A 27267-nucleotide genomic window follows, 5' to 3' on the forward strand; every position below is an offset into this window, starting at 1 on the left:
CCCATCCTTTCCCCCAACCCCAGGCCTCCCCACCTCCCTCCCCCACTTCCACCCCCCTTGTTTTAGTCCATATGTCCTTTATAATTGTTCCTGTAAACCCTTCACCCTTTCCCCCCATTATTACTTCCTGTCTCCCTTCTGATCACTGTCAGCCTGTTCTCAATTTCAATGTCTTTGGCTATAATTTGCTTGCTTGTTTGTTTTGTTGATTAGGTTCCTGTTAATGGTGAGATCATATGGTATTTGTCTTTCACCGCCTGGTTAATTTCACTTAGCATAATGCTCTCCAGTTGTATCCATGCTGTTGCAAAGAGTAGGAGCTCCATCCTTCTTTCTGCTGTGAAGAATTCCATTGTGTAGATGTACCGTAGTTTTTTTATCCATTCAAGTGAACTTCTGATAATGTCTAATTTCACAAATTGCCACAGTACCAGGCTTGTAACAATGAGGTTTCCTCACACGCCCAGTAGAGGGCGCACTATTGGTAGCCAGTTGCTTCCTTGGTGTTTTACCACTGGTAAAAGACCAATTTGTGGGTAGTCTGCTTTGTACCAATCATGGTATAGAGACCTTTTTACTTACAATCCTTCTCCTTCAGCTGGAGCTCAGCAAGCTGGAGGAGGTGCTGGCATTAGAGAACCATAAAGGTTGTGAACACCAGTTTTAGTCTTTTAAATGAATTAAATATTTCATTTTGGGGGTTTCAATTTCTAGTACATTAAATATTAGATGTCACACAAATCAAGTGAATAACAGTCTTTAGGGGTTCTTCAATGTTTAAGAGTATAAAGAGATCCTGAGACCAAAAAGTTTAATAACCACTGTTACAAGCACTTATTAATGTCACCAAAACTAATTTTAAGAAAGTTACCTCATTTCCTTTAGGATTTGGGAGATATGGTTGGACAAATGGTTCTATTTGGAGTTCAGACTGAATCAAATTAAATACTTCATCATTTTCTGATGATTCATTTTCTTTGCCTTTTGAAACAAAATGAGAATAAATATCTTAATTGTTGTTAAAATGCAAATGATAGGAGCAACCCCATCATGCTGATGCATGATATAAATGAATAATTTTTAAGTATTAAAATTGATTTAGAGCAGTACTTTTCAATAGTTTTTACTCTGGATCTCTTTCAGAACCTGAGGAGTGCTACAGATTTTCCATTAAACTGTATATAGACATACATGTCTGCACATATTTTCAGAAGAATCATTGACCACTTACAGCTCAACTATTACAGCCAGATTAAGAATCTCTGGATTTGCAAAGATATATGCACCACTATATTCCCTGCGGCATTATTCACAATGGCCAAGACATGGGGGCAACCGAAGTGTCATATGACAGAAGACTGGATAAGGAAGATGTAGTACATATATACTATGGAATACTACTCAATCATAAGAAAAGAGAAAATACTGCCATTTGTGACAACATGGATGGTTCTTGAGAATATTATGCTAAATGAAATAAGTCAGTCAGGAAAAGTTAAGAATCATATGATTTCACTCATATGTGGGATATAAACCAGAAACTCACAGACACAAACAGCAGCATGATTGTTACCAGAGGGGAAGGCATAGGGATAATAAGGGGTAAAGAAGGTCAAACATATGGTGACAAAAGATGGGTTGACTATAGGTGGTGGGCACACGATGCAGAACACAGATCTTGTATCATAGAAATGTAAACATGGCTGTCAGATTGTTCTTTATTTTCATGTCTCTGGTTCTATTTGTTTTATTGATTAGGTTAACTTATAGGTGAGATCATATGGTATGTATCTTTCACCTCCTGCCTTATTTCACTTAGCATAATGCTCTCCAGTTCCATCCATGCTCTCACAAAGGGTAGGAGCTCCTTCTTTCTTTCTGCTGCATAGTATTCCATTGTGTAAATGTACCATAGTTTTTTCATCCACCATTTACTGATGACCAGAAGGGAGGTGGGTGGGGGATAGTGGAGGAGAAAAGGGGAAGGGTCAAGTCAAGGAACATGTATAAAGGCCCCATGGACAAAGACAACAGGTGGAAGATTGAATGTGGGAGAGAGGGATGGGCAGGGCAGGGGAGAGCAATGGGAGAAATGGGAACAACTGTAACTGAAAAACAAAAAAATAAAAGAAATGTACACATAAAGCCTGTATCTTATTAACCAATGTCAACCCCCAAAATGTAAAAATAGAATATCTCATCTAAACCTTAACTTATAACACCAAACTATCTTGTTAAGTATGCATTATAACAAGAGTTATAACTGCAGACAAAGTTTGTCCTCTTTTGCAATGGAAGACCTGAAACACAGCAGTGTAAAAATGTCTCCCTAATTGATCCCTGGGAGAGATTTCAAAAGTTTCATGAAAATTTCAGATATTCCACCCACCAATATTTTCACTGATATTTCACCTAGAGCAAGATATATAAAAGAAAGAATAAACAAATGAGACTACATCAAAGTAAAAGGTTTCTTCTGCATGGCTAAAGAAACATAAGCAAAATGAAAAGGGAACCAACCATATGAGAAAATATATTTGCAAATGCTACCTCAGACAAGGGTTTGATCTCCAAAATATATCAAGAAATCATATTACTCCACATCAGGAAGACAAACAACCCAATTAAGAAATAGGCAAAGGACCTGAACAGACACTTATCCAAGGAGGACATGCAGAGCGCACAAAGAGATATGAAAAAATGATCAGCATTTACTAGCCATGAAAGGGATGGAAGTTAAAACCATAATGAGATACCACTTCACACCAGTCAGAATGGCCATTATAAACAAATCAACAAAAAACAAGTGCTGGAGATAGTAGGGAAAAGGGAACCTTAATACAATGTTGCTGGGAATGCCATTTGGTGCAGCCACTATGGAAAACAGTATGGAATTTCCTCAAAAAACTAAAAATGGAATTGCCTTTTGAACCAGCAATTCTATTGCTAGGATTAAATCCTAAGAACCCTGAAACACCAATCCAAAAGAAACTACTCACTCTAATGTTCATAGCACAATTTATAAGAGCCAAGTGTTGGAAACAATCTAAATGCCCATCAGTAAATGAATGAATCAAAAAACTGTGGTACAGTTACACAATGGAATGCTATGCAGCAGAAAGAAAGGAGCTCCTACTCTTTGCTACAGCATGAATAAGCATTATCCTAAGTGAAATAAGGCAGGAGGTGAAAGATAAATACCATATGATCTCACCTAAAAGTGGAACCTAATCAACAAAACAGCAAGTGAGTATAATATAACCAGAGACATGGAAATAAAGTACAAACTGACAGTGATCAAATGGGAGGGGCAAGTAGTATAACAGGGAAAAGAAGGGGAAGGGTCAAGTCAAGGAACATATGTAAAGGACCCATGGACAAAGTCAATGGGGGAGGGGACTGGAAGTGGAAATGGTGGGTGGGTAGGGCAGGGGAGAGTAATGTGGGGAAAATGCAGACAATTGTAATTGAACAATAAAAAATGTTTTTCCCCCAGTTTGTTTCCCATTTAAGGCAGTCAATATTATTTCTTCTACTTAAAGAAAGTAATAGAAATGTGTTTTCTTTGCTTCTGGTGAGTTGAGGCACTCACATATATCTCTGTGGGCTAATAACTTTTCATGTATTTCAAAAGACTTATGACTTTGACTATAGTATCAATAATTTACTTTTCCTTTACTTACTAACTTTTTATTTCATTTTAGAGTGGCTTCTCACATATATGTTTAAAATATCAAATGACCCCTGGCTGGCGTAACTCAGTGGATTGAGCATGGGCTGGGAACCAAAGCATCACAGGTTCGATTCCCAGTCAGGGCACATGTTTGGGTTGCAGGCCAAGGCCCCCAGCAACTGCACATTGATGTTTCTCTCTCTCTCTCTCTCTTTCTCCTTCCCTTACCTCTCTAAAAATAAATAAATAAAATCTTTTTAAAAGTTTAAAAAAAGATTTAAAAAATATCAAATGACAATAAATATGTGCATACTACTGAGAGTTCTGCAGGAATGCCCCAAAGTCTTTTCACAAATGCAAAATCCATTAGATCCACTCGTTACTACAGCTCATTGAGAATAGTTATTACTTCAGGCTAATATCACCAATCTAGACTCATATTTCCTTGTCTTTATCTGGTTTCATTTCCTCCCTATCTCACATCTTTGGAAAATCAGACACCCATTTCCGTTTTTGGGCTTTTCTTCTCTTGCTTTTAAATTTTTTCACATTAAATAATATCAGGGAAGTAACATTTTTTTTATTGGCTCAGTAGACACAAACCAAAAGACTCCCATATCCAGACTTTCAGACAAGGTTCATTTTTGATTACTACATTAATTATTATTAGACAAATGGATGTTGATACTAGGGTTTAATTCAAGATCATCACAATGATTCCTTTTATGTAAATGAATACTTTATACTATTAGAAAACAAATGCTCTCCTAATTTTCTTGACCTCATTAATTAGCTTATGAAGCCCACAAATCCTTTGTTATCAGATCAAATTTGCCACATTGAATTCTTCCACTCTGTCCAAATTATATCTTCTTATATTAGAGAATTTTGAAGGAACAAAGTTTTATTGACTATTCCAAAATAAGATAAAAAGATTAATATATTGCATCACATATTTTGAAAGAGTCCAAAGATAAATTTATAATGTGGCATGTTCTATGCAGCCACTTTAGTTATTAATTGTATAAAATGTTTGGAAAATCAGTGAGACAAGACATACACAAGATAACTATATACAAAATGTTTTGGAAACTGGTTTTCCTTCTCATTTTAAGTTTGACTTATACGCCCTGAAGCACATAAATTAGTGCAGTTCACTTAAATGGTACAGTTCAGCATTCTATGGAAAGAAAGAGCAAATAAACTAACTTAGAGGAATACAGTTAAATTTGTTTTTGTAGTTATTTTTAATAAGTTGGAACGTTTTTAAAAAATAATCGAATTTACTTGAGTGACATAGGTTGATAAAATTACATAGATATTGTAAAGTTTGACCTTTTAAAGTAAATTTTAAAGATCCAACTAGTAATTTTAAATATGTATATGAGATCCCTTTATTTGTTAAGGGAATAATAATAACAATAATAGGTAGAAAACTAATAATTATAGTTATGTCTCAAAAGAGATACTAAGTAATTAGCTGGATCATTCAACCACATTTTTCTTTCTTAAATTAAATCACAATTATCTGGAAATTTCAGGATTTATTTAGCTAATCTTCTCTGGGACACAAAGAACATTTTTTTCATTTGATTTTACAGAGGTAAAACATATTTTCTCTGCATATTTTACTCAGTAAAAATATCAACAACTCTTACACTTGCAACTTGTCTCAGTTCTTCCTCATGTTGATTAAAGATATCCTCCCATTTGTGTTGGCACCTTTGCCTGTAGGCTTCTAAATATGAGAGCTCAAACTCTGCAGGTCTCTGTGATAATTTTGCCAAGAACCTCTTTGGTGATAGTCTTTTTGCCAATGCCTTCCTTAGACTAGAAACCTTTGATTTTTTATTTTGTGCCTGTTCTGGTTGAGAGTAAAACATGTTTGATGACAGATTTTCCAACAGTGTTTGCAGTGGACCAAGTGGCTTGGGGTTATGTGAGTTTGGTGCTTGAAATAAGTTTCTTGATAGTCCCTCTATCAGTACTTGAACTGAGCCAAATGCCTGTGGGGGTTCTAGTGCCCACACCTGTGCTGGAAGTGACTCTTTGGTTTGCCCCTCTAATGGAATGAGAACCCAAGTATCCAAATGTAGTTGCAACAGCACGTGGTGGTTCTGTGACAGTAGAGGCAACAGTAGCTGGGCATATACTTGTAATGAGTCTGGTTCCTCTGCTTCAGTCTTTGCCTGTGTGGGCTCAGTGGCCTGTTCCTGTACTGCTGGATGTTTGGGCACCTGGTTCTGCCCCTGCTGTTGTTCATGGGTTTGGCCTTTCCTTTGTTGTTGTTCATGTAGCTGATCTTCCCTTTGAAATCCCTCTGGTACCTGGTCCAGATCCTGGGGTTCTTCTAGTGCTTGAGGCTGGACCTGACCTTGCTGTTCTTTGGGTACCTGGACCTGTAGCTGTAGAGGCCTAGATGCTTTAACCTGAGCATGTAGTGGCATGAACATCCAGGCTGCCCTCTGTAGTCGTGGAGGTGCTTTAATCTTCCTCTGTAGGGGCCTAGATGGTTTAGCCTTAACCTTAGCTTGTAGTGGCATGAACAATTGAGCTGCCCCTTGTAGTTACTGATTTGCCTGGGCTTGCCCCTCCAGGGACCTAAGTACATTGTCCTGACCCTGTAGTGGCTTGAACATCATGGTTGCTCCCTGTAGATGCTCTAGTGCTTGGACCCATGGCTCTTCTTGATCAGGTAACCACATTGGCTGAGAGGGCTCTCCATGCAGTGCTCTAAGTGGTCTGCATCTATTGCTGCTTGGGAGTCTCAGAAGCTCATGAGTACAACTAGGTCCTCTAGAAATAAATATTCAAATGTTTGCTATATATTAGAATTCGGGGGAAATGCTTTTATTTTAAAAAATGAGTATTTTCTAGCCCTTGGCTGGCGTAGCTCAGTGGATTGAGTGCGGGCTGCGAACCAAAGTGTCGCAGGTTCGATTCCCAGTCAGAGTACATGCCTGGTTGCAGGCCATGACCCCCAGCAACCGCACATTGATGTTTCTCTCTCTTTCTCCCTCCCTTCCCTCTCTAAAAATTAAATAAATAAAATCTTTTAAAAATGAGTATTTTTTGCACTAAAGATATTTTAATAAATATTTCTTGAATCATTATTATAATGTCTAAAATATTATTTGTATTACTAATATACTCAATATTAATAGTCTGATAATCTAGTTGGTCATTCTATTGGAGAAATTAAAGAATCTTTTGATAGTAGTCAAAATTTTTCTTCAACATTTCCTCTCAAATATCTCTTGAAAATAGAGATCTGTTATTGTTGTAGGAAAAAAGATTAAATTATTCTGATTCAAATGCAACAGAATAGAAATTAACTCTCTTACAGCAAATTGTTAACAAAAAATTCTATATGTAATTTGCCCAACACACCTGAATCTTCTCATGGTGTACTGCTCCTTAATAGCTTCTCTTTCAAAGATCAGAGGTATTCGTTTTTATGAAAAAAAAATGCATAACAATTAGCAGAGATTGATGTAATCCAGTTTATCCAGTTTTCACTCTTTATTGCCCAGGATGTTGAGGGAATTTAAAAGAACAAGGAGGTAACCCTTCAAATCACACCTGATTGGTGATATAGACAATATTCAAGTTCTTAGGTTCACTGTTGCAGCACAGTTCAGCTATTCCATACAGACTAATTTCTCTGATCATAAGAAAGAAAACTTAATCTGATTGCTACAATTCTAAAGAGAAAGGATTGAGAAAGGCACAAGGAGAAAGGGACAAGAAAAACTCTAGATGGTTGGTAAGCATGCTATCAGTATGTACTTCAGATGTGAGATTTTATAGTTGGAGTTACATATATCTTTGATTCTTTTATTTATTATTTTTTGTCAGCATTAAGGACTTTTTTATTGTTGTTCAAGTAAAGAGGAATTTTGAAAATCAGGATAAGGATATTTGGTCCTTTCAATGAGAAGTTTAAAAATCTAAATTGTGGGTTTCACACTTAATGCACAGAAAAGTTCAGCTTTTTTCTCATCAGCTGAGCTCTACTGAAATATAGACACAAACAAAAAAAAATTTAAAAAATCCTATATTGAAGTGTTTAGGGCAACTATATTTGCATCTTCCATGTAATCTTCATATGAATTTGACTTTTCCTGTAGGTAACAATCAAGAAAACTTAGAACTCTGGAAGTTAGCAAATAAGTATATATGAGGTCTTTCTATACCTGTTTGAGACTGTCCGGCTTTTGTGATGCCCATCCAGTGAATTCTCCATCATGACTAAATAAATTAATTTATGCTGGTTCTCACTCAAAAAAAAATGATATGTATAGTCATGCAGATGGAACACATTCCACTGTAGCCAATCCTGTAGCTGATCTGAGAATGTCTGCTATATTTGAGTTCTCCCTTTTCCACCCTATTCCCACTCTCAACTTTGTCTATGGTGCCCCAAATTAAATGTGGAATATACCATACACCCTATAAGGTAAAACTTACTAAATAGTTTCTTCTAGATTTGATGAAAATACATCCTGCCATTTTTGGCATTAACATATATGAGCTTACTTTTATTCGTATGAATTAGTTCCTTTAGTTACATCCTGCAGCTGGAGATTAGTATATAAAACAAACTCTGTATGGTGTACGGACTTAAAAGTTAAAAGTCAATAAACTGTGAGAGTGGCCAGTGAGATGGGCAGAGGAGGGCAAAGGGGGAAAATTATGGCAATTGTAATAGAATAGCAATAAAATGATTAAAAATAAATAAGCAGTTAATTGCAAAGCCATTTATCTCATTGGAGTTAATTCAAATGTCACAAAAAAGAACAGTAAGATATAGATTTTATATTTCTGTTTACTTTATTTATTTAGTTAGGAGTTTTTTAAAATTGTTTCTGCTATTACAGTTGTGCCTGCTTTTTTCCCCTTTCCCACCTCCACCCAGCCGCACCCTCTCTTCTTCTTCAGTCAATCCCCATATCATTGCCTGTGTCCATGGGCCATGCATAAATTTGTTTGGTCAATTCCTTTGCCATCTTTCAGCCAGTCCCCCACCCCAAGTTTTTTAAAAATAAAATTAGTACATCATAACATTCTTCCTGAAGCTTTTGAGGTCTTTGTAAATGTGAACCTTTGCCAGCTGTAACTGGCCAAAGATAATAAATTAAGTGCACATGGCACATTACTAGAAAAAGTAAGTACTAAGGGCCTCAGAATTTTTACTTTCAATCTAATTCTACTAAACAAAATATGTTTTCCTGAAAAACATGAGTGTTGGGAACCACTGTGCTTGGTTTCAGAAGCTGTAACCGCTGCCCACCCCCCACCCACATGGCTAAGGCTGAGTGAGAGACCTTGGGACCATAAGCAACTAAGGAGACAAAGCTTATCTCCCTGGCAGGTGTGCCACTTCTGCCCCCTTTTACTTCACCCTGTTTGGCCCCGATCAGATGACTGGTTAGACAATGATGGGTAAGATTCCTCCAGGGAGGGATGACCTAAGACAGACAAGGTCACAAAGGGGCCCTCAGGGAAGGACTTGGGTGGCTATAAAGAAAGGGGGTGATGGACCCTTGCCCCTTCACTTTGACATAGCCTGAGTCCTCATTCTGTCTGCAAGAAGTCTCCTAATCTCTTGGCTGCCTTACTTCCCCTGCTCAATCTAAGCCTGAAACAATGCTGGAGGTGGGTGTGGCCCTGTCCTGGAAAGGGCGGGTTCCCCGGGGCAATCAGGCCTAAGAATGAATGCATAAAATCCTGTAAAACCTGCTTTGCTAATACCCTCAATTTAAATGATAAGTGTCCAAGCATAAAATGAGTTTGTTTCTCAAAGTTTTATGGCCCTTTAACTATTTGACCTTGATTCAAACTAGGCCCTCAGAGTTCTTTGAATGTTATCTATTTGATCATTACTGCCTGACAATGATTGATGAGCTTTCCATATATGCCCTGTATTCCTATGCAAATTAAAACCAATAATAAAAGCTTGTCAAGGAAAAGGTCAATGCACTCTCCTCTTGAGAGTGTGGCCAAGGCTTTTTGTAGTGCTCTCCCCTTGAGAGAGTGGCCATGCCATCCCTTTTCCTCCACAGGACTTGGTAGTCCACGTGAATTTGTCTAGTCTCAGCCATAACGCTGCAGACACTGTGGGCCAGAGTCCACGTCACCCAACAGTGTGGTGATTACGGGAGGCAGGGAGTACAAGGAGACTAAAGAATAATAGAAAAAATACAATGAAGATTTTTGTAAAAGTTGAGGCTGATATGAAATGACTCAGGAAGTGATCCTGAACTTGACAAATGGATCGCCACCAGGGTCTTTTGAATCTTTATTATCTCTAACTTTCATTTGATGGTAATTTTAAAAGCTTTCTTACTATTTGCATAAAATTTCAATTTGTATAACATCTTCAGGAATAATCTGATTTTACTATGTAAAATGCATTAATGGTATGTAAAATAAAGAAAACTTTTAAATGAAAGATTCAGTTAATCTCCTGTTCTTAAATCCAGTGGGAAAAGATACCACATTTTTGTTGCATCAATGAATTAAAAAAGTGCAAATTTGCATGAAAAGCAATTAATGGGTAACCTCTATCTTTAGTTCTCCACAGAAGTTCCTTCAATTACGTTGACTAGTGGAGTTAGAGGAAAATAACATTTTATCTTTTTTTTTCTGAAATGAACAGGGGACTGAATATATTTAGTCAGTTGTTTTTCTTCCTTAACTTATTCTCTAAGATGGGCAATGACTACTATTTGCAACAGTATAGATGAACCCTTTGCAACCCTTTTTACATTTAGTATAACTGTGGCTGGAGTTTTAAAAGTTATGAATAAATATAAGGCAAAAACTAGGTTTTTTAGTGTACCCAAGTATTCATAACACATTTTGTAAAGAGAAAAAAGTTTGACATCTTGGAGAAATAGCTGGCAGCTACAGAACATTCTTTAGCATTTCCCTAGGATTTTCTAGTGGATTTACCAACAAACATTCAACTACTAGGGAATGAATGTAGACACCTATTTGTCTTTAGAGGGATGTGGTGGAACCAGATTTCTAGAGCTGGAAGCCCTAATAGCAGTTTTCTCTTTGCATTAATTGTATGACAAAGGTATGAATGAATAAAGCAATCAACTTAGAGCATGAGAATCATAAAGAAATTCAGGTTTTAGTCTCATCCCATCCCCTAGTAAGTTATGTTCTAATTCCTTCTACCTGTTTTCTACAAAGCTAAAATTCAATCCTGTGGCTTTCATTTTTGCCATGTAAGACCCTCAAACTTCCTGCTTCCCTTATGTTGTGGCTCTCCTTTGAAATGGAAACAGCATCTGCTATCACATAAAAATAAACCGCAGGAAGCAGCAATTCTCTATGTGCATGGGCACTCTCAGTTCCTAGTAAGGCAACAAGGTTGCCTTAATAGGAATGATATTATTGTGTGCAGATAAGTACACAAAGAACAGGTTAAGGAGAAACAAGGGCCAGACTGAGTCCTCTGATGTTTTGGTAGTTTTGTTACAGAGCAACAAGGGGGGGGTGCTCAAAGGCAATATACTATTACCCGAAAGGAACCCCCCAGATTCGTTATGTCTGCCGCCAGAGGAAAGATGTCTCTTAATACCAGAGATCAGTGAAAAGGAAAGGAATTTATTATTTATTTGAAATAACACAAACTAAAGTTCCCCACAAATGCACAGTCCTCCCAGCACCCAACACGTGGCAAAAGGGAACATTTCCAAAGCCTCATGGTCCTGACTCTCACCCAAGCCTTATGGTCCCAACCAAGACACCAAAGCCACGTAGTCCTAAACAGATGCATGGTCCCCAAAAGAGAAACCCGGTCCCCAAAAAGAGAGACGCGGTCCCAAAAAGAGAGACATGGTCCCAAAATAGAGATGTCTGATCCCAAATAGAGACGCCAAATGGTTGCCTCGCTGGGTTTAAATCCCAGCACCAATCTTCTTTTGCAGCCCCATTTCCGGCTCCTCCCACAATTGGCTACAGCTGCCAGCATTCTGGGCAGGTGTACTCTGTGGTGTGGAGCCAATTATCTCCAAGCTCTTCTGGATCCCATTACAAATCCCTATTTGGGGCTCCCCTCTTGGCTGCACCCTGTTACAGTTTGATATTAAGAAGCTTCCTTTCTTATCTCAGTTAGAAATCCCATAGGTAGCTATGTAATTACATTCTCACTAATTTTTACAGGTAGTAAAACTGTGTATACAGGTAGGCCATAAACAAAGTCTGTCCAGAAAAAGTAATGCCATTGTTAATATAATAAGAATAGTTTACCTGACATGATGTAACCTGGCAGCCAAGGAGAGTGAACTGGAATGGACATGTGTGATCAATGACAACTTCACTGTACTATTCAGTGGGGGTGGTAGACGCTGTTGAATGAGTGTGTGTACTGTGTGGCTGTCACACTCAAAATGACTGGCCAAGTAGAATAATGTGCCTCAAATTTTGCCTTAAGCTTGAACATTCCTTCTCAGAATCTATTCAGATGATGCAGCTATGGTAAACTTGTGATTGGCAACTTCATCACAACAGTGTATCTCCTCATACTTCACATCTCATGCAGAGCTTTTTGGTTAAATATCAAATCATCCAGGTGATTCAGACCCCTACAGTCAGCCCAGTTTGGTACCTTGTGACTTCTGGTGTTTCCCCAAACTAAAATCACCTTTGAGCCCTGGCTGGTGTGGCTCAGTGGCCTAGGTGCTGTCCTGCAAAACAAAGGGTAGCTGGTTTGATTCCCAGTCAGGGCACATGCCTGGGGTGTGAGCCAGGTCCCCAGTAGGGGTTGTGTGAGAGGCAACCACACGTTGATTTTTCTCTCCCTCTCTCCTTCCCTTCCCCTCTCTCAAAATAAAAAAGTAAAATTTTTACAATCATCTTTGAAAGGAAGAGATTTCAGACCTTTGGTGAGATTCGGGGATATATGACAGGGAAGCTAATGGCAATTGAGAGAACTATGTGAGGTCCCAAGGTGCCTACTTTGAAAGGGACTGAGGTTCCATTGCTTTATGTACAATGTTTCTTGTATCTTCAATAAATATCTCTATCTTTCCTAGTACATGGCTGGATACCTTCTGGAAAAACCTTGTATTCTCACGTTATTTGATCTATGAGGAATCTGAGGCTTAGACAGGTACTACCATTTTTTCTCAAGTAGTTCTTGGTTATTTAATGGTAGACTTGATATTTAAACTTGTTTCTGAATTCTACATTATTGTTATTTCCATAATCCTCTGACTGGAGGAGATGGATGTGTGTACAACTCAAAAACTTCATATCCCAAAGTATTAAAGATAACATAAAGAGGTTAACTGGCTGACCAGCTGGCAGTTATTTTTCTTTCTAAAATATGTAATCAGAGAATTTAAAGTTCCTAATAAGAAAAACTTTTAAGAGTGGGTTTTCCACATACATGTAAATTTCCTCAAAACTAATTAACCAAGATCAGATATGTTTGAAAAGTATTAGTGTGTTTGCCACTCTCAATTAGAAGTTGAACTTTTGAGAAACACAAGAAGTTGACCTTTTACACAAGAAGTTAACAAGAAGTTGAACTTTTGAGAAACACATAGAAACTGTATACCCATCAGGTCAAGTGGCTTATTTAAAACTCCTACATATCCCAGTAGGATGATGCTGTAGCATTTACTGGCTCAGGGACAGTTTATCCCAGAGTGGACAGAAAATCTTGGTTTCTGTCAAGAAAAGGTAGTTCAAGAATGTCAAATTTTCTTTGTAATTTCACCCAATTCTATAATCAAAATATTTCTCCCTGTGGAGAGAATACTGGAGAGGTTTGGGATAAGGTCTTTAAAGGTGTTAATTGACAAAAATGTTTGTTAAAACCAGAATTGTTCAAACAATTAGATTTTTCATACCTTACCTTTTGCCTCTTCTTAATCTACCAAAGCATTTAGTAATCAGTACTATCTTTTTTGTTTGAATATGATTTGTGTTTTGAGATACATTATACATAAAACAGGAATCTACTACTTACTAGATGAATCATGAAGTTATTTATCTACCTTCCTAATATAACTAGAAAGGTTTTGTTCATGTGTCTGTGTTAACAGGAAAGGTTATTTTAATGTGCTCAAGAGCATATTTATTAAGACACAATGCTGAAAATATTTGAATACCAGATACTTGACTACAGGGGAAAAAGTAAGAAAAACATGTATAGATAAGAGGAAGGATTCTGATTTTGGCCCATAGAATTCTTCAATAGGTCACTAACATCTAAATCAACAATGTCTACTAAACAAGACTTTTCTTTGTCTGATCTTATTCTACAAGCAGTAAATTATTGGAGTCATAGAAACTGCTTTGTAAGGCAGTTAAAAAGATCCAGGTAGAAAGCATCTTCATAGCCCTTCATGTTTTTAAGTACTGTGCCAGATATCTGAAGATGTCTAATCTGGGTAGCCCGTTGGTTTTCTGTCCACTATTTTTCTTGTAATAAAAAAGCATAGTTCTTAATGGCTCACATACAATTGCAATGTTTCTTAGAATCGTAATGGGAGAAAAGCCAGTCAAAACATTTCATTGGTGGCCTTCTAAAGATAATAAAACACAAAAGGACTAGTTTAAAGCTAAAAACTTAAGGGAAGGTGTATTCTGTCTATTCAGATTATCTGATTCTTCCTGATTTCGTTTTGGAAGATTGTATGTTCCTAGGTATTTAACACTTTTGTCCATGTTGTTCAGTTTGTTGCTGTATAGTTACTTTTTAAAAATATATTTTATTGAATATGCTATTACAGTTGTCTGATCCCCCCCCTTTATTCCCCTCCACCCTGCACACCCCCTCCCACCCACATTCCCCCCATTACTTCATGTCTATGGATCATACAAATAAGGTTTTTGGTTTCTATACTTCTTATACTATTCTTAACCTCCACCTATTCTATACTTACCATTTATGATACCTATTCTCTGTACCTTTCCCTGCTCTCTCCACCTCCCACTCCCCTGTTGATAAACTTCCATGTCATCTCCATTTCTGTGATTCTGCTCCTGTTCTAGTTGTTTGCTTAGTTTATTTTTGTTTAGGTTTGGTTATTAATAACTGTGAGTTTGTTGTCATTTTACTGTTCATATTTTTATCTTCTTTTTCTTAGATAAGCCCCTTTAACATTTCATATACTAAGAGTTTGGTGATAATGAACTCCTTTAACTTGATCTTATCTGGGAAGCACTTTGTCTGCCCTTCCATTCTAAATGAGAGCTTTGCTGGATAGATCTTGGATGTAGATCCTTGCCTTCCATGACTTCCAATACTTCTTTCCAGCCCCTTCTTAACTGCAAGGTTTCTTTTGAGAAATCAGCTGACAATCTTATGGGCACTCCTTTGTAGGTAACTGCCTCCTTTTCTCTCTCCTTTTCACTTTCAAGATATTCTCCTTATCTTTAATCTTGGGTAACGTAATTAATGATATGCCTTGACATGTTCCTCTTTGGGTTCAACTTCTTTGGGATGCTCTGAGCTTCCTGGACTTCCTGAAAGTCCATTTCCTTTGCCAGACTGGAGAAGTTTTTCTTCATTATTTGTTCAAATAAGTTTTTGATTTCTTGGTCTTCCCCTTCTCCTTCAGGGAGCCCTATGATTCAGATGTTGGAATGTTTAAAGATGTCCTGGAGGTTCATAAACCTCTCCTCATGTTTTTGAATTCTTGTTTCTTCATTCTGTTCCAGTTGAGTGTTTCTTTCTTCCTTCTGGTCCACACCATTGATTTGAGTTCTGGTTTCCTTCTGTCACTATTGGTTCCCTGTACATTTTGATTTATTTCAATTAGCATAGCCTTCATTTTCTCCTCTAATTTGTGACCATATTCAATCAATTCTGTGAGCATCCTGATTACCAGTGTTTTGAACTGTGCATCTGATAGGTTGGTTATCTCTTCATTGCTGAGTTGTATTTTTTTTTCTGAAGCTTTGATCTGTTCTTTCATTTGGGCCATTTTTTTTTGTCTTAGCATTCCTGTTATGTGGTAAGGGGCGGAGCTTCAACTGTTCATCAGGGTGGGGTAATCTACATTGCTGCTCTGTGATGCTGTATGTGAGGGAGGGGTCTGAGAGGGAACAATTCCCCTTGCTCCACTCTTTGCCTGTTTGCAGTCACTTCCCTGGCTACCCACAAGCAAATTGGGTCCTTCTGGTGATGATTCCTGGGAGGATGGTTTTGTGTATGTTCTAAGACCCTGTGGGTCTCTCCAATGAACTCTCTTGTAAGGCTTGGCGTTTCTCATGCTGCCACCTCACCCTCCACAGGTGTTTTCAGTCATAAGCTTTGAGGCTTTATCTCACTGTGCTGGAACCCTGGGTTGCGCACTGTGGCCTATCTTGCTTCCCAGTTGTTCTTCCCAGTTTACCTGTATGTGAATGTGGGACTGCCTGGCCAGCCAGCTACTTCCTCACTGGGTCTTCCAGCCACTGCCTTGATAGTCCCAGTCCTCCAGCCACTGCCTTACTATGAGTCCTCTCTATCCAGCTGCCAGCCTCTGCCCCTCCTACTGGTCTGGATGAATGTTTCTTCTTTAACTTCTTGGTTGTCCGACTCTCATACAATTCGATTTTCTGTCAGTTCTGGTTGTTGTTTGTTTTTAATTTGTCATTGTCCTTCTTTTGATTGTGTGAGGAGGCACAGTGTGTCTACCTATTCCTCTATCTTGGAAGTCCTTGTTGGTCTGTTGGTGTATAGTTATTGGTAATATTTTCATAAAATTCTTTGTATTTATTTGGTGTCAAATGTTACTTCTGCTCTTTCATTTATGATTTTATTTACTTGGACCCTTTCTCTTCTTTTCTTCATGAGTCTGGTTAAAGGTTTGCCAATCTTGTTCATCTTTTCAAAGAACCAGCTCTTGTATTCATTGATTGTTTGTAATGTTTCTCTAGACTCTATTTTGCTTATTTGTACTCTGATCTTTATTACTTCCTTATTCCATTCACTTTGGGCTTTGTTTGTTTTCTTTTTCATGTTCCTTTAAGTTAAATTTACATTATTTATTAGAGTTTTTCCTTCTAGAGTTTTTCCTTCTTATTTATTAGAGTTTTCTTTTCTGAGAGGCTTCTAATGTTATGAATTTCCCTGTTAGGATTGCTTTCCCAGTGTCCCACAGATTTTGGATTGTTGTGTCCTCATTTGTATTTGTTTCAAAGTATCTTTTGATTTCTTCCTTGAGCTTGTTGTTGACCCATTCATTCATTGTTCAATAACATTTTACTTAGCTTCCATGACTTTGCATGTTTTTTGGTGTTCTTCTTATGATTGATTTCTAGTTTCATAGCATTGTGGTCAGAGAAGATGCTTGGTATGATTTCAATCTTCTTAAATTTGTTAAGACTTGTTTCATGTCCTAACATGTATCTATCCTAGAAAACATTCCATGTGAACTTGAAAAGTATGTATATTTTGCTGCTTTGTGGTGCTTTGAAGAAATTAGTTAAATCTATTTGATCTAGTGTATCATTTAAGACAACTGTCTCCTTGTTGATTTTCTGTCTGCAAGATCTATTCACTGAAGTCAATGGGGTGTTAAAGTCCTTGACTATGACTGTATTTCTGTTGATCTCTCCCTTTATGTCAGTCAAGTTTTGCTTCACATATTCAGGTGCTGCTATGTTGAGTATGTAAATGTTTACTATAGTTATATCCTCTTGTTTCATTGTTTATTTTATTTTTTAAAAAAACAAACTCCCAACAAACAAAGCCCTGGACCAGATGGCTTCACAGGTGAATATTACCAAACTTTATGAGAAGAACTAACACCTCTCCTTCTCAAATTACTTCAAAAATTCAAGAGAAGGGAATGTTCCCAAACTCTGGCCTTTCACAAAATCAGCATTATCCTAATTAAAAAAAAAAAACATATACAGATGCTGCAAAGAAATAAAATTATAGCCCTAGCTGGTGTAGCTCAGTGGATTGAGTGCGGGCCTGTGACCCAAAAGGTCACTGGTTCAACTCCAAGTCAGGGCACATGCCTCTGTTGCAGGCCAGGTCCCCAATTGGGATAGTACAAGGGGCAACCACACATTGATGTTTCTCTCCCTCTTTCTCCTTCCTTTCCCCTCTCTCTGAAAAATAAATAAATAAAATCTTTTAAAAAGAAATAAAATTATAGACCAATATCTCTAATGAACATAAACACTAAAATCCTCAACAAAATATTAGCAAACAATATAGCAATGCATCAAAAAGATTATACAGCATGAACAAGTGTGATTTAATCTGGGAAGGGAAGGTTGATACATCATTTGCAAATCAATAAATGTGATTCACCATGTAAACAAAATGAAGGATAAAAAATACATGACCATCTAAATAGATGCAGAAAAATCATTTGATAATATACAGTACGAGAAATTATGAGAAAAACTCTCAGCAAAGTGGGATTAGAAGGAGCATACTTAAACATAATAAAAGCCATATATGACAAACCCACTGACAGCAATGTACCCAATGGACAAAAACTACAAATGTTCCCCTTAAGCTTGGAAATAAGACAGCAATGTCCGCTTCCACCTCTCATTCAAAATAGTACTGAAAATCCTAGCTACAGCAATCAGACAAGAAGAAATAAAAGACATCCAAATTGACAAAGAAGTAGTAAAACTGTCTTTATTCACAGGTGACATGATACTATGCATAGAGAACCCCAAAGATTACATCAAGAAACTACTAGAACTAATAAATGAATTCAGCAAAGCAGCAGGATACAAAGCAGCATGGATCGGCCTTGTGATCCAGAAATCAGTCACATTTCTATATGCTAATAATGAACTAACAGAAAGGGAAATGGAGAAATTGATGCCATTTACAATTGCTTCAGAAAGAATAAAGCACCTAGGAATAAACAAAACCAAGGATGTACAAGACCTGGACTCAGAAAATTATAAGACACTAAACACAGAAATTGAAGAAGATATAAATGGATGGAAGCACATACTGTGTTCATGGATAACAAGAATTCAATGCAATTCCTGTCAGGATTTCAATTATGTATTTCACAATACTAGAACAAATATTTCAAAAATGTATATAGAACCACAAAAGACCCCACACAGCAACAGTGAGAAAGAAGAATAAAGTTGGAGGAATCACACTACTTAATATCAAACTATACTATAAAGCCATAATAATCAAAACTTCATGGTACAATTAATGGAACAAAATAGAGAGCCCAGAAATAAACCCACATCTTTATAATTAATTAATATTTAACAGAGGAAGCAAACACACACAATTGGCTAAAGAGAGTTTATTCAATAAATGCTGTTAGAGAATGCGGACAGATATGTGCACAAAAAATAAAACTAGACCACCTTCTTACACTTCCCACAAGAGTAGATTCAAAATGGATCAAAGCCTTAAATATTAGAACTGAAAACATAAAAATACTAGAAGAAAACATAGTATATCTATAAAGGACACATGGAAGAAATGAAAGGGGGTTAGGATCAAGGGTGGGAGGTGGGGATGGCTGGGGTGGAGGTGAGTGTTGGGGGGAAATGCAGACAACTGTACTTTAACAACAATTAAAAAACTTAAAGAAAAATGAAAACATAGGCAGCAAAATCTAGGACATGGCTAGAAGCAATATTTTATCAGATATATCTTCTTAAGCAACAGAAACAAAAAATAAATACAAGAGACTACATAAAACTAAACAGATTTGCACAGGAAAGGAAAACATCAATAAAATATAAAAGACAACTCATAAAATGGGAGAACATATTTGCCAATACATTTGATAAGGAGTTAATATACGAAAGTTATACAGAACTTACAAAACTCAACACCAAACAAATAAACAAACAACCCAATAAAAAAATGGGCAAAGACTTGTATAGACACTTCTCCAAAAAGGACATACAAATGGCTAATAGACATATGAAAAGATGATCAGTGTCACTAATCATCAGAGAAATGCAAATTAAAATCAAAATGAAATATCATCTCACACTGGTCAGAATAGATATGATCAATAATTAACAAATAAGTGCTGATTAGGATGTGAAGAAAAATGAACCCTCTTACACTATTGGTGGGAAAGCAGATTGGTGCAGCCACTGTGGAAAGAAATATGTAAATACCTCAAAGAGTTAAAAATGGACCTTCCTTGTGACCCAGTAATCCCACTTCTGGTAATATATCAAAAAGGCCTCAACACACTAATTCTAAAGAACATAAGCACCCCTATGTTCATTGCAACATTATTTACAATCACCAAGATATGGAAGTAGCCCAAGTATCCATCAGTAGAAGAGTAGATAAAACAACTATGGGACATTTACACAATGGAATACTACTCAGTGGTAAAAAAAAATGTATATTTTACCCTTTGTGACAGTATGGATGGACCTGGAGAACATTATGCTAAGTGAAAAAAAAAACAGTCAGAGAAAGACAGATACCATATCATTTCACTCATATGTGGAATATAATGAAAAAAAAAAAACCTGAACTAGGAAGCAAAATAGAGGTAGACTCATAGATAGAGAGCAGGATGACAGCTAAGGAGGTGAGGAGAGGTTAGGGGGTGGAGGGATTGAGTAGAAAGGAAACAAGGTTCATTTACATGGACAACAGAGTGGTGATTGCTGGGGGAAGTGGAGTATAAGGGGACTAAATGGTAATGAAAAATACAATGAAATAAATTTAAAAATAAAACAAAACAGAAGCTTCTTGAAGAAAAAGAAGAAAAGGGAAGACTACTTGGAGGCTAAAGAGGATTTTCATTACTCACACTGTATCTCCATCCAACAGACTTCTGATATTTATTTACTTTCACTTGTCTTCCTACTTCAGGTAAAGGTGTCTGCAAACCAAGAGCAATATATAATTAGAGTCACAAGTACATTCTGAAAATGATTTATTCTTTATTATTTGTGCTGTCTTTAGTACTAAATGGAAAAATAACATAATATTATTCCTCTCTCAATCTTTGCTAGTAGTTTTCATTTAAAAATTATATTCTTGCCCTGACTGGTGTGGCTCACTGTATTGAGCACCAGATTGTGAACCGAGGGGCTGCCAGTTTGATTCCTGGTTGGGGTACATGTCTGGGTTATGGGCCAGGTCCCCAATGTGGGGGGCACACGAGAGGCAACTACACGTTGATTTCTCTCCCTCTCTTTTTCCATCCCTTGTCCTATCAAAAAATCAATAAATAAAATCTTTTTAAAAATTATATTCTTACATATGCAGAAACTTGGCACCAAATTCTTAAAAACAGATTTAACTCTCACTTTAATGAGAAAATTACAATTTGATGTTAACAAAATGTTATTTTCTCTTATGAAACAAGGTAATTGACTTTCTGGGTTGAATATGATTTTTAAATATTTCAAAAGTTAGAGCATTTAAAAAGTAAATTAAAAGTGGGTCAAGTTTTCTCAAGTTCATATAAGGAAATGATTATTTTAGTGGGTCACACCCAAATAGCACTTGGCTGATTATTGGAAAGTCATAATTTGTAGGACAAAATAAATACACAAAATTTCAAAATCCCTTGAAACTCACATTGGTTTGCAACTTTTGACATTTACTGGCAAAACAAGTCATGCAATTATTTAAATAGTTTCAGCAATTCACTCTGTGCACAAATTGTAAAACAACAGTTTATGGTATTGACAACCATTCAGTGAATATATTTATCTTTTCAAACATAATATTTGAGAATTTTCCTTTAAAGTATAATGAAGTGAAAAGTTTGTGACCTTTACTATGTTCATGCTAATATTATACTGAGAAAGTGAGGCACTCATGCTGAAGAATAGGATGGAAATCAGTGGTTACCAAATTCTATTACGATATGTTATAAACCTTGACACAACTTTATGAATGTTTGCAGAAACAGTGCCAATTAAACTGTCTCTCTTGTGTATCTGTCAGAAAATGCAAGAAAAATGCCTATCTGTGACAAGTTCTTTCCTTTTACCTGTTATTGGAAATCTAATGGCATCAACTCACAAAAGGAATAGTTGGAGAGGGAAAAGAATATGATGGAACACATGAAGATTCCTCTTTGCAATCCCTGGAAACAAATAATCAACTAGAAATAGATATATATGCAGATGATTCCTTCATTCCTATAGAATACCAAAATAAAGTATTTTATCGGTAGGCATAATAAATCAATAATAAAGATAATATACTAGTGGGTAGAAAAATATTAAATGATAAATATATTAAGTCCAGAGAAACATAATAATTATACATACTAATGCTTAAAGAACAAGACAATATTTTCTGAGCTATTTATCCTTAGACCATATTCCATTAAGGGAATAAAATGCAAACAGAATATAATATTACCTTACAAGCATTCATCACCTTAACAGCTGTAAATACACCAGTCTTTTCATGAAGTCCCTGAAACACATTATAGTGATAAACATCAAATTGTGGCTATATAATCAAGCAATCAAGCAGTGAAGTGAAAAATATTAAAATTAAATAAGGTCAAACACTATAGCCTATCATGAAATATAAAAGATTATATACAGAGTAAATGTAAGGTAGTTTATACAAAACAAAAATATTGAATTATGAACATTTGAAAGAAATACCAACTATTTCACACAAAAATAATGCAAATTTGTGAAATAGGCTTGCTTTTTTTCTTTTCATTACAGCATTGTTGACATTTAATATTATATCAATATTAGTTCAGGTGTACAACATAGCAAATTTTCATTTATATATTTTATGAAGTGATCACCATGATAAGTTTATTCACCATGTGATACCACACAAATTTATTATAATATTACCAATTACATTCTCTATATTGTACATTACATCACAATAACTTATTTATTTTATAATTGGAATTTTTTATGTCTTAATCTCCTTCATCTTTTTCACCCAGTCTTCCAAACACCCTCTACACTGCCAACCATCAGTTCGTTCTCTGTATCTATCAGCCTGTTTCTCTTGTGTTCCCTGGTGTATTTGGTTCATTAGATTCCACATATAAGTGAAATCATATAGTATTGTCTTTCTGTGTTGGACTTATTTTACTAGCATAATACCCTTTACAGAACAGATATCCATGTTGTTACAAATGGTAAGATTCCATTCTTTCTCATGGCTGAGTAATATACTATTTTATATATATATACACATTTATTTATTTATGTTTGTGTGTGTGTGTGTGTAGGTATATACATACATACACACAACCATATATATATATATATATATATATATATATATATATATATATATATATGGGGTTGGCCAAAAAGTCCATATATATGTATATGCCACATCTTTATCCATTCATCTATCGATGGAATATTAGGTTACTTCCATATCCATATCTTGGATATTATAAATAATGCTGCCATAAACATAGAGGTATATGTATCTTTTCTACTTAGTTTGTTTTCTTCATATAAATACCCAGAAGTTCAATGGAAGTTTACTTTGAAGAGTTTACTTTATTATTTCCTTTCTTCTACTTAATTTTGACTTTAGTTTTTGAGGAACCACCAAACTTATTTCTGTAGTGGCTGCACCAATTAACAATCCCATCAACAGTGTTCACAAATTCTCTTCTTTCCACATTCTATCACTTCTTATTTGTTGTCTTGATAATAGCCATTTTGACAATGAAGTGATATCTCATTGCCATGTTGATTTGCATTTACCTAAAGATTAGTGATGTTGAGCATCTTTTCATGTGTCCATTGGCCAACTGTATGTCTCCTTTGAAAAACAAATCTCTATTCAGATACCCTGCACATTTTTTTCCATCGTGTTATTTGGGTTTTTTTAAATGCCATTTTTAAAAATATTCTTTATATATTTTGAATATCAACCCCTGATTGGATATACAATTTGCAACTATATTCTTTCATTCAGTAGATTGCAACTTCACATTGTTGATGTTTTTCTTTGCTGTGCAAAATACTTTTAGTTACATGTAGTCTTATTTGATAATTTTGGCTTTTGTTGTACTTGCCTGAGGAGTCATATTCAAAAAGTATTTCTAAGGCTGATGTTAAAGAGTTTAATACCTGTGTTTTCTTCTAGGAATGTTATGGTATCAGGTCTCACATTTAGGTCTTTAACCCATTTTGAGTTTATTTTTGTATGTGGGGTAAGAAAGTAGTTTATTTAATTGTTCTTGCATATAGCTGCCCAGTTTTCCCAACACCATTTCTTGAACAGACTGTTTTATCTCCATTGTGTTTTCTGGCCTATTTTATTGTAGAATTTTATTGTAGATTAATTGGTCATTTCAGCTCTGTTCTTTTTTCTCGTGTTTGCTTTGGCTATTTGGGGTGTTTTGTGCTACATACAAATTTTATGATTAATTATTTTAGTTCTGTGAAAAGTATCACTGCTATTTTGATAAGTACTACATTCAATCTGTATATTGCTTTGAGTGGTATTAACATTTTAATTATGTTAATCCTTCTGATCCATAAGCATAGTATATCATTCCATTTATTTGTGTAATCTTCAATTTCTTTCATCAAAGTGTTAGAGTTACCAGAATATATCTTTTACCTCTTTGGTTAAATTGAATTCTATGTACTTTATTATTTTTTAAAAGATAGTATTGATTTATTTTAGACAGAGGGTAAAAGAGGGAGAAAGAGAGGGAGAGAAACATCAATTTGTGGTTGCCTCTCATGTGCCCTCACACTGGGGACCTGGCCCGCAACTGAGGCATGTGCCCTGACTGGAAATCAAACCAGCAACACTTTGGTTCACATACTAGTGCTCAATCCACTGAGCCACACCAGCCAAGGCTATGTACTTTATTATTTTCATGTAATTGTAAATAAAACTGTTTTCTTAATTTATCTTTCTGAGAGTTTGGTATCAATTTAAAAAGACACAAGTGATTTCTGTATATTCACTTTGCATCCTGCAACTTTACTAAACTTTTTTACTGGTTGTTAATAGTTTTCCAAGGAGTCTTTGAGGTTTTCTATATATTTTATCATGTCATCTGAAAATAGCCACAGTTTTACTTCTCCCTTTCCAGTTTGGATGTTTTTTATTTCTGTTTCTTTTCTAATTGCTGAGGCTAGAATTTCTAATATGACGTTGAATAAAAGTAATGAGAATGGGCGTCCTGGTCTTCTTCCTTATCTCAGAGGAAAAGTTTTCAGTTTCTCACCATTGAGTGTAATGTTAGCTGTGGGTTTGTCATATATGGCCTTTGTTATGTTGTGGGGTGTTCCCTCTATACCCACTTCGTTGAGAGTTTTCATCATATATGGAAGTTATATGATATCAGATGCTGCTTTCTGCATTGATTGAGATATTCAAAATTTATATACTTTTTATTATTTGTTTGTTAATGTGGTGAATCATGGTGACTGATTTGTGGATAATGAACCATCCTGATATCCATGAATTAAATCCTGCTTGATACAGTTGAAGATCATTTTCATGTATGCTTCTTGAATTCAGTTTGCTAATATTTTGTTGTGAATTATTGCATCTATGTTCACCAGAGATATTGGACTGTAATTTTTTTGTAGTATCTTTGTCTGGTTTTGGTATCAGGATATTAGAGGCAATATAGGATATTTTTGAAAACATTCCTTCCTCTTTAATTTTTTGGAAGAGTTTAGAAGGATAAGTATTTATTCTTCATTAAATGTTTGGAAGAACTTACCAGTTAACATGTATGGTCCTGAACTTTTGTCTGTTGGAGGTTTTTGATTAGTGATTCAATTTCTTTACTGATAATCAGACTGTTTATATTTTCTGTTTCTTCCTAGTTCAGTCTTGTGAGATTGTATATGTCTACAGGTCTATCACTTTGTTTATCTTTTCAATGGACCAGCTCATAGTTTCACAGATCTGTTTTACTATGTTTTAGTCTCTGTTTAATTTGTTTTCACTCTAGCACTTAATATTTACTTCTTTCTACTTCCTTTATACATTGTTCTTTTTCCCTAGTACTTTAGATATAAGGTTATGGGATGTTTTGGAGCTTTTCTTGTTTCTTAGGGTAGGCTTGTGTTGATGTTACTTCCCCCTTAGAAGTGCCTTTCTGGTGTGCTATGACTTTTGGAATATTGTGTGTGTGTGTGTGTGTATTTCATTTAATTGTTGTTCAATTACAGTTGTCTCCATTTTACCACCAACATTCCCTCACCCATACATCCCCATTCCACACGCTTGATCCTACTGCTCTTTGGTGTTCCTACACCTTCCTGAAAACACTTCCCCCTTTTCCTGCCATTATCCTCTGACATATCCTTTGGCTACTGTACGTATTTTCTTAATTTCAAAGGTTGTATTTTGCTTGCTTGTTTGTTTTGTTAATTAGGTTCCATTTATATGTGACATCATATGGTATTTGTCAATCACCACCTGGCTTATTTCACTTAGCATAATGCTATGCAGTCCCATCCATGCTGTTGCAAAGGGCACAAGCTCTTTCAATCTTTACACTGTGTAGTATTCCACCATGTAAATGTACCACAGTTTTTTGATTCATTCATTTACTGATAGGCACTTACATTACTTCTGACACTTGGCTATTGTAAATTGTGTTGCTATGAACATTGGGGTGCATAGGTTATTTTGAATTGATATTTTAGGGTTCTTAGGGTGTAATCCAGTTAGTGGAATTGCTGAGTCTAAAGGCAGTTCCATTTTTAGTTTTTTGAGAAAATTCCATACTGTTTTCCATAGTAGCTGTACCAAGTCTGCATCCCCACCAACAGTGCACTAAAGTTCCATTTTCTCCACATCCTCTCTAACACTTGTTTGTTGATTTGCTTATGATGGCCATTCTAACTGGTGTGAAGTGGTAACTCATTGTGGTTTGAATTTGCATTTCTCTGATGGCTAGTAACAATGAGTATCCTTTCATAAGTCTCTGGACCTTGTGTATGTCCTCCTTAGAGAAGCATCTGTTCAAGTCCATTGTCCATTTTTAATTGGGTTGCTTGTCTTCCTAGAGTGGAGTCATGTGAGTTCTTTATATATTTTGGAGATCAAACCCTTGTCTGAGGTACCATTGGCAAATACGTTTTCCCATACAGTTGGTTTCTTTTCATTTTAATGCTGTTTTCTTTAGCCATGCAGGAGTTTTTATTTTGATGAGATCCCCTTTTTTTCTTTATGCTCCTTTCTCTAGGGGACATATCAGTGAAAATATAACTGCATAGAATATCTGAGATTTTCCTGCCTATGTTCTCCTCTAAGACTTTTATAATGTCACAACTTATATTAGAGCATTTTATCTCCTTGAATTTGTTTTTGTGTATAAGTTGGTGATCTCATTTTGTTTCTTTGGATGTAGATGTCTAGATCTCCCAACACCATTTATTGAAGATACTATTTTTACTCCATTTTATGCTTCTGTCCCTTTTCTCAAATATCAATTGACCGTAGATACTTTTGTTTATTTCTGGGCTCTCTAATCTCTTCCATTTGCATGTGTGTCTGTTCTTATGCCAGTACCATACTTTTTTTATTACAGTGGACTTGTAATGCAGTTTGATATTACTTATTGTAATCCCCTGTAGTTTGTTCTTCTTTCACAAAATTGCTTCAGATATTCAAGGTCACTTATGGTTCCATATAAATTTTTGAAGTGTGTATTCTA

General features: G+C 35.9%; 1 protein-coding gene across 1 annotated transcript in view; it reads right to left on the reverse strand.

The window, feature by feature from the left end:
* Window positions 1–27267, reverse strand: part of NRK (Nik related kinase) — a 188481-nt gene that overhangs the window by 50603 nt on the left and 110611 nt on the right. Inside the window, 6 exon segments of the mRNA XM_045817461.1 lie at window positions 872–981; window positions 2228–2230; window positions 5334–6469; window positions 7064–7128; window positions 20422–20493; window positions 21993–22049. Of these exon segments, the coding sequence (XP_045673417.1) occupies window positions 872–981; window positions 2228–2230; window positions 5334–6469; window positions 7064–7128; window positions 20422–20493; window positions 21993–22049 (1443 nt within the window).

Source organism: Phyllostomus hastatus, unplaced genomic scaffold, assembly GCF_019186645.2.
Source record: "Phyllostomus hastatus isolate PE091 unplaced genomic scaffold, TTU_PhHast_1.1 phas_scaffold_28, whole genome shotgun sequence".
In the NCBI taxonomy this organism is placed as follows: Eukaryota; Metazoa; Chordata; class Mammalia; order Chiroptera; family Phyllostomidae; genus Phyllostomus; species Phyllostomus hastatus.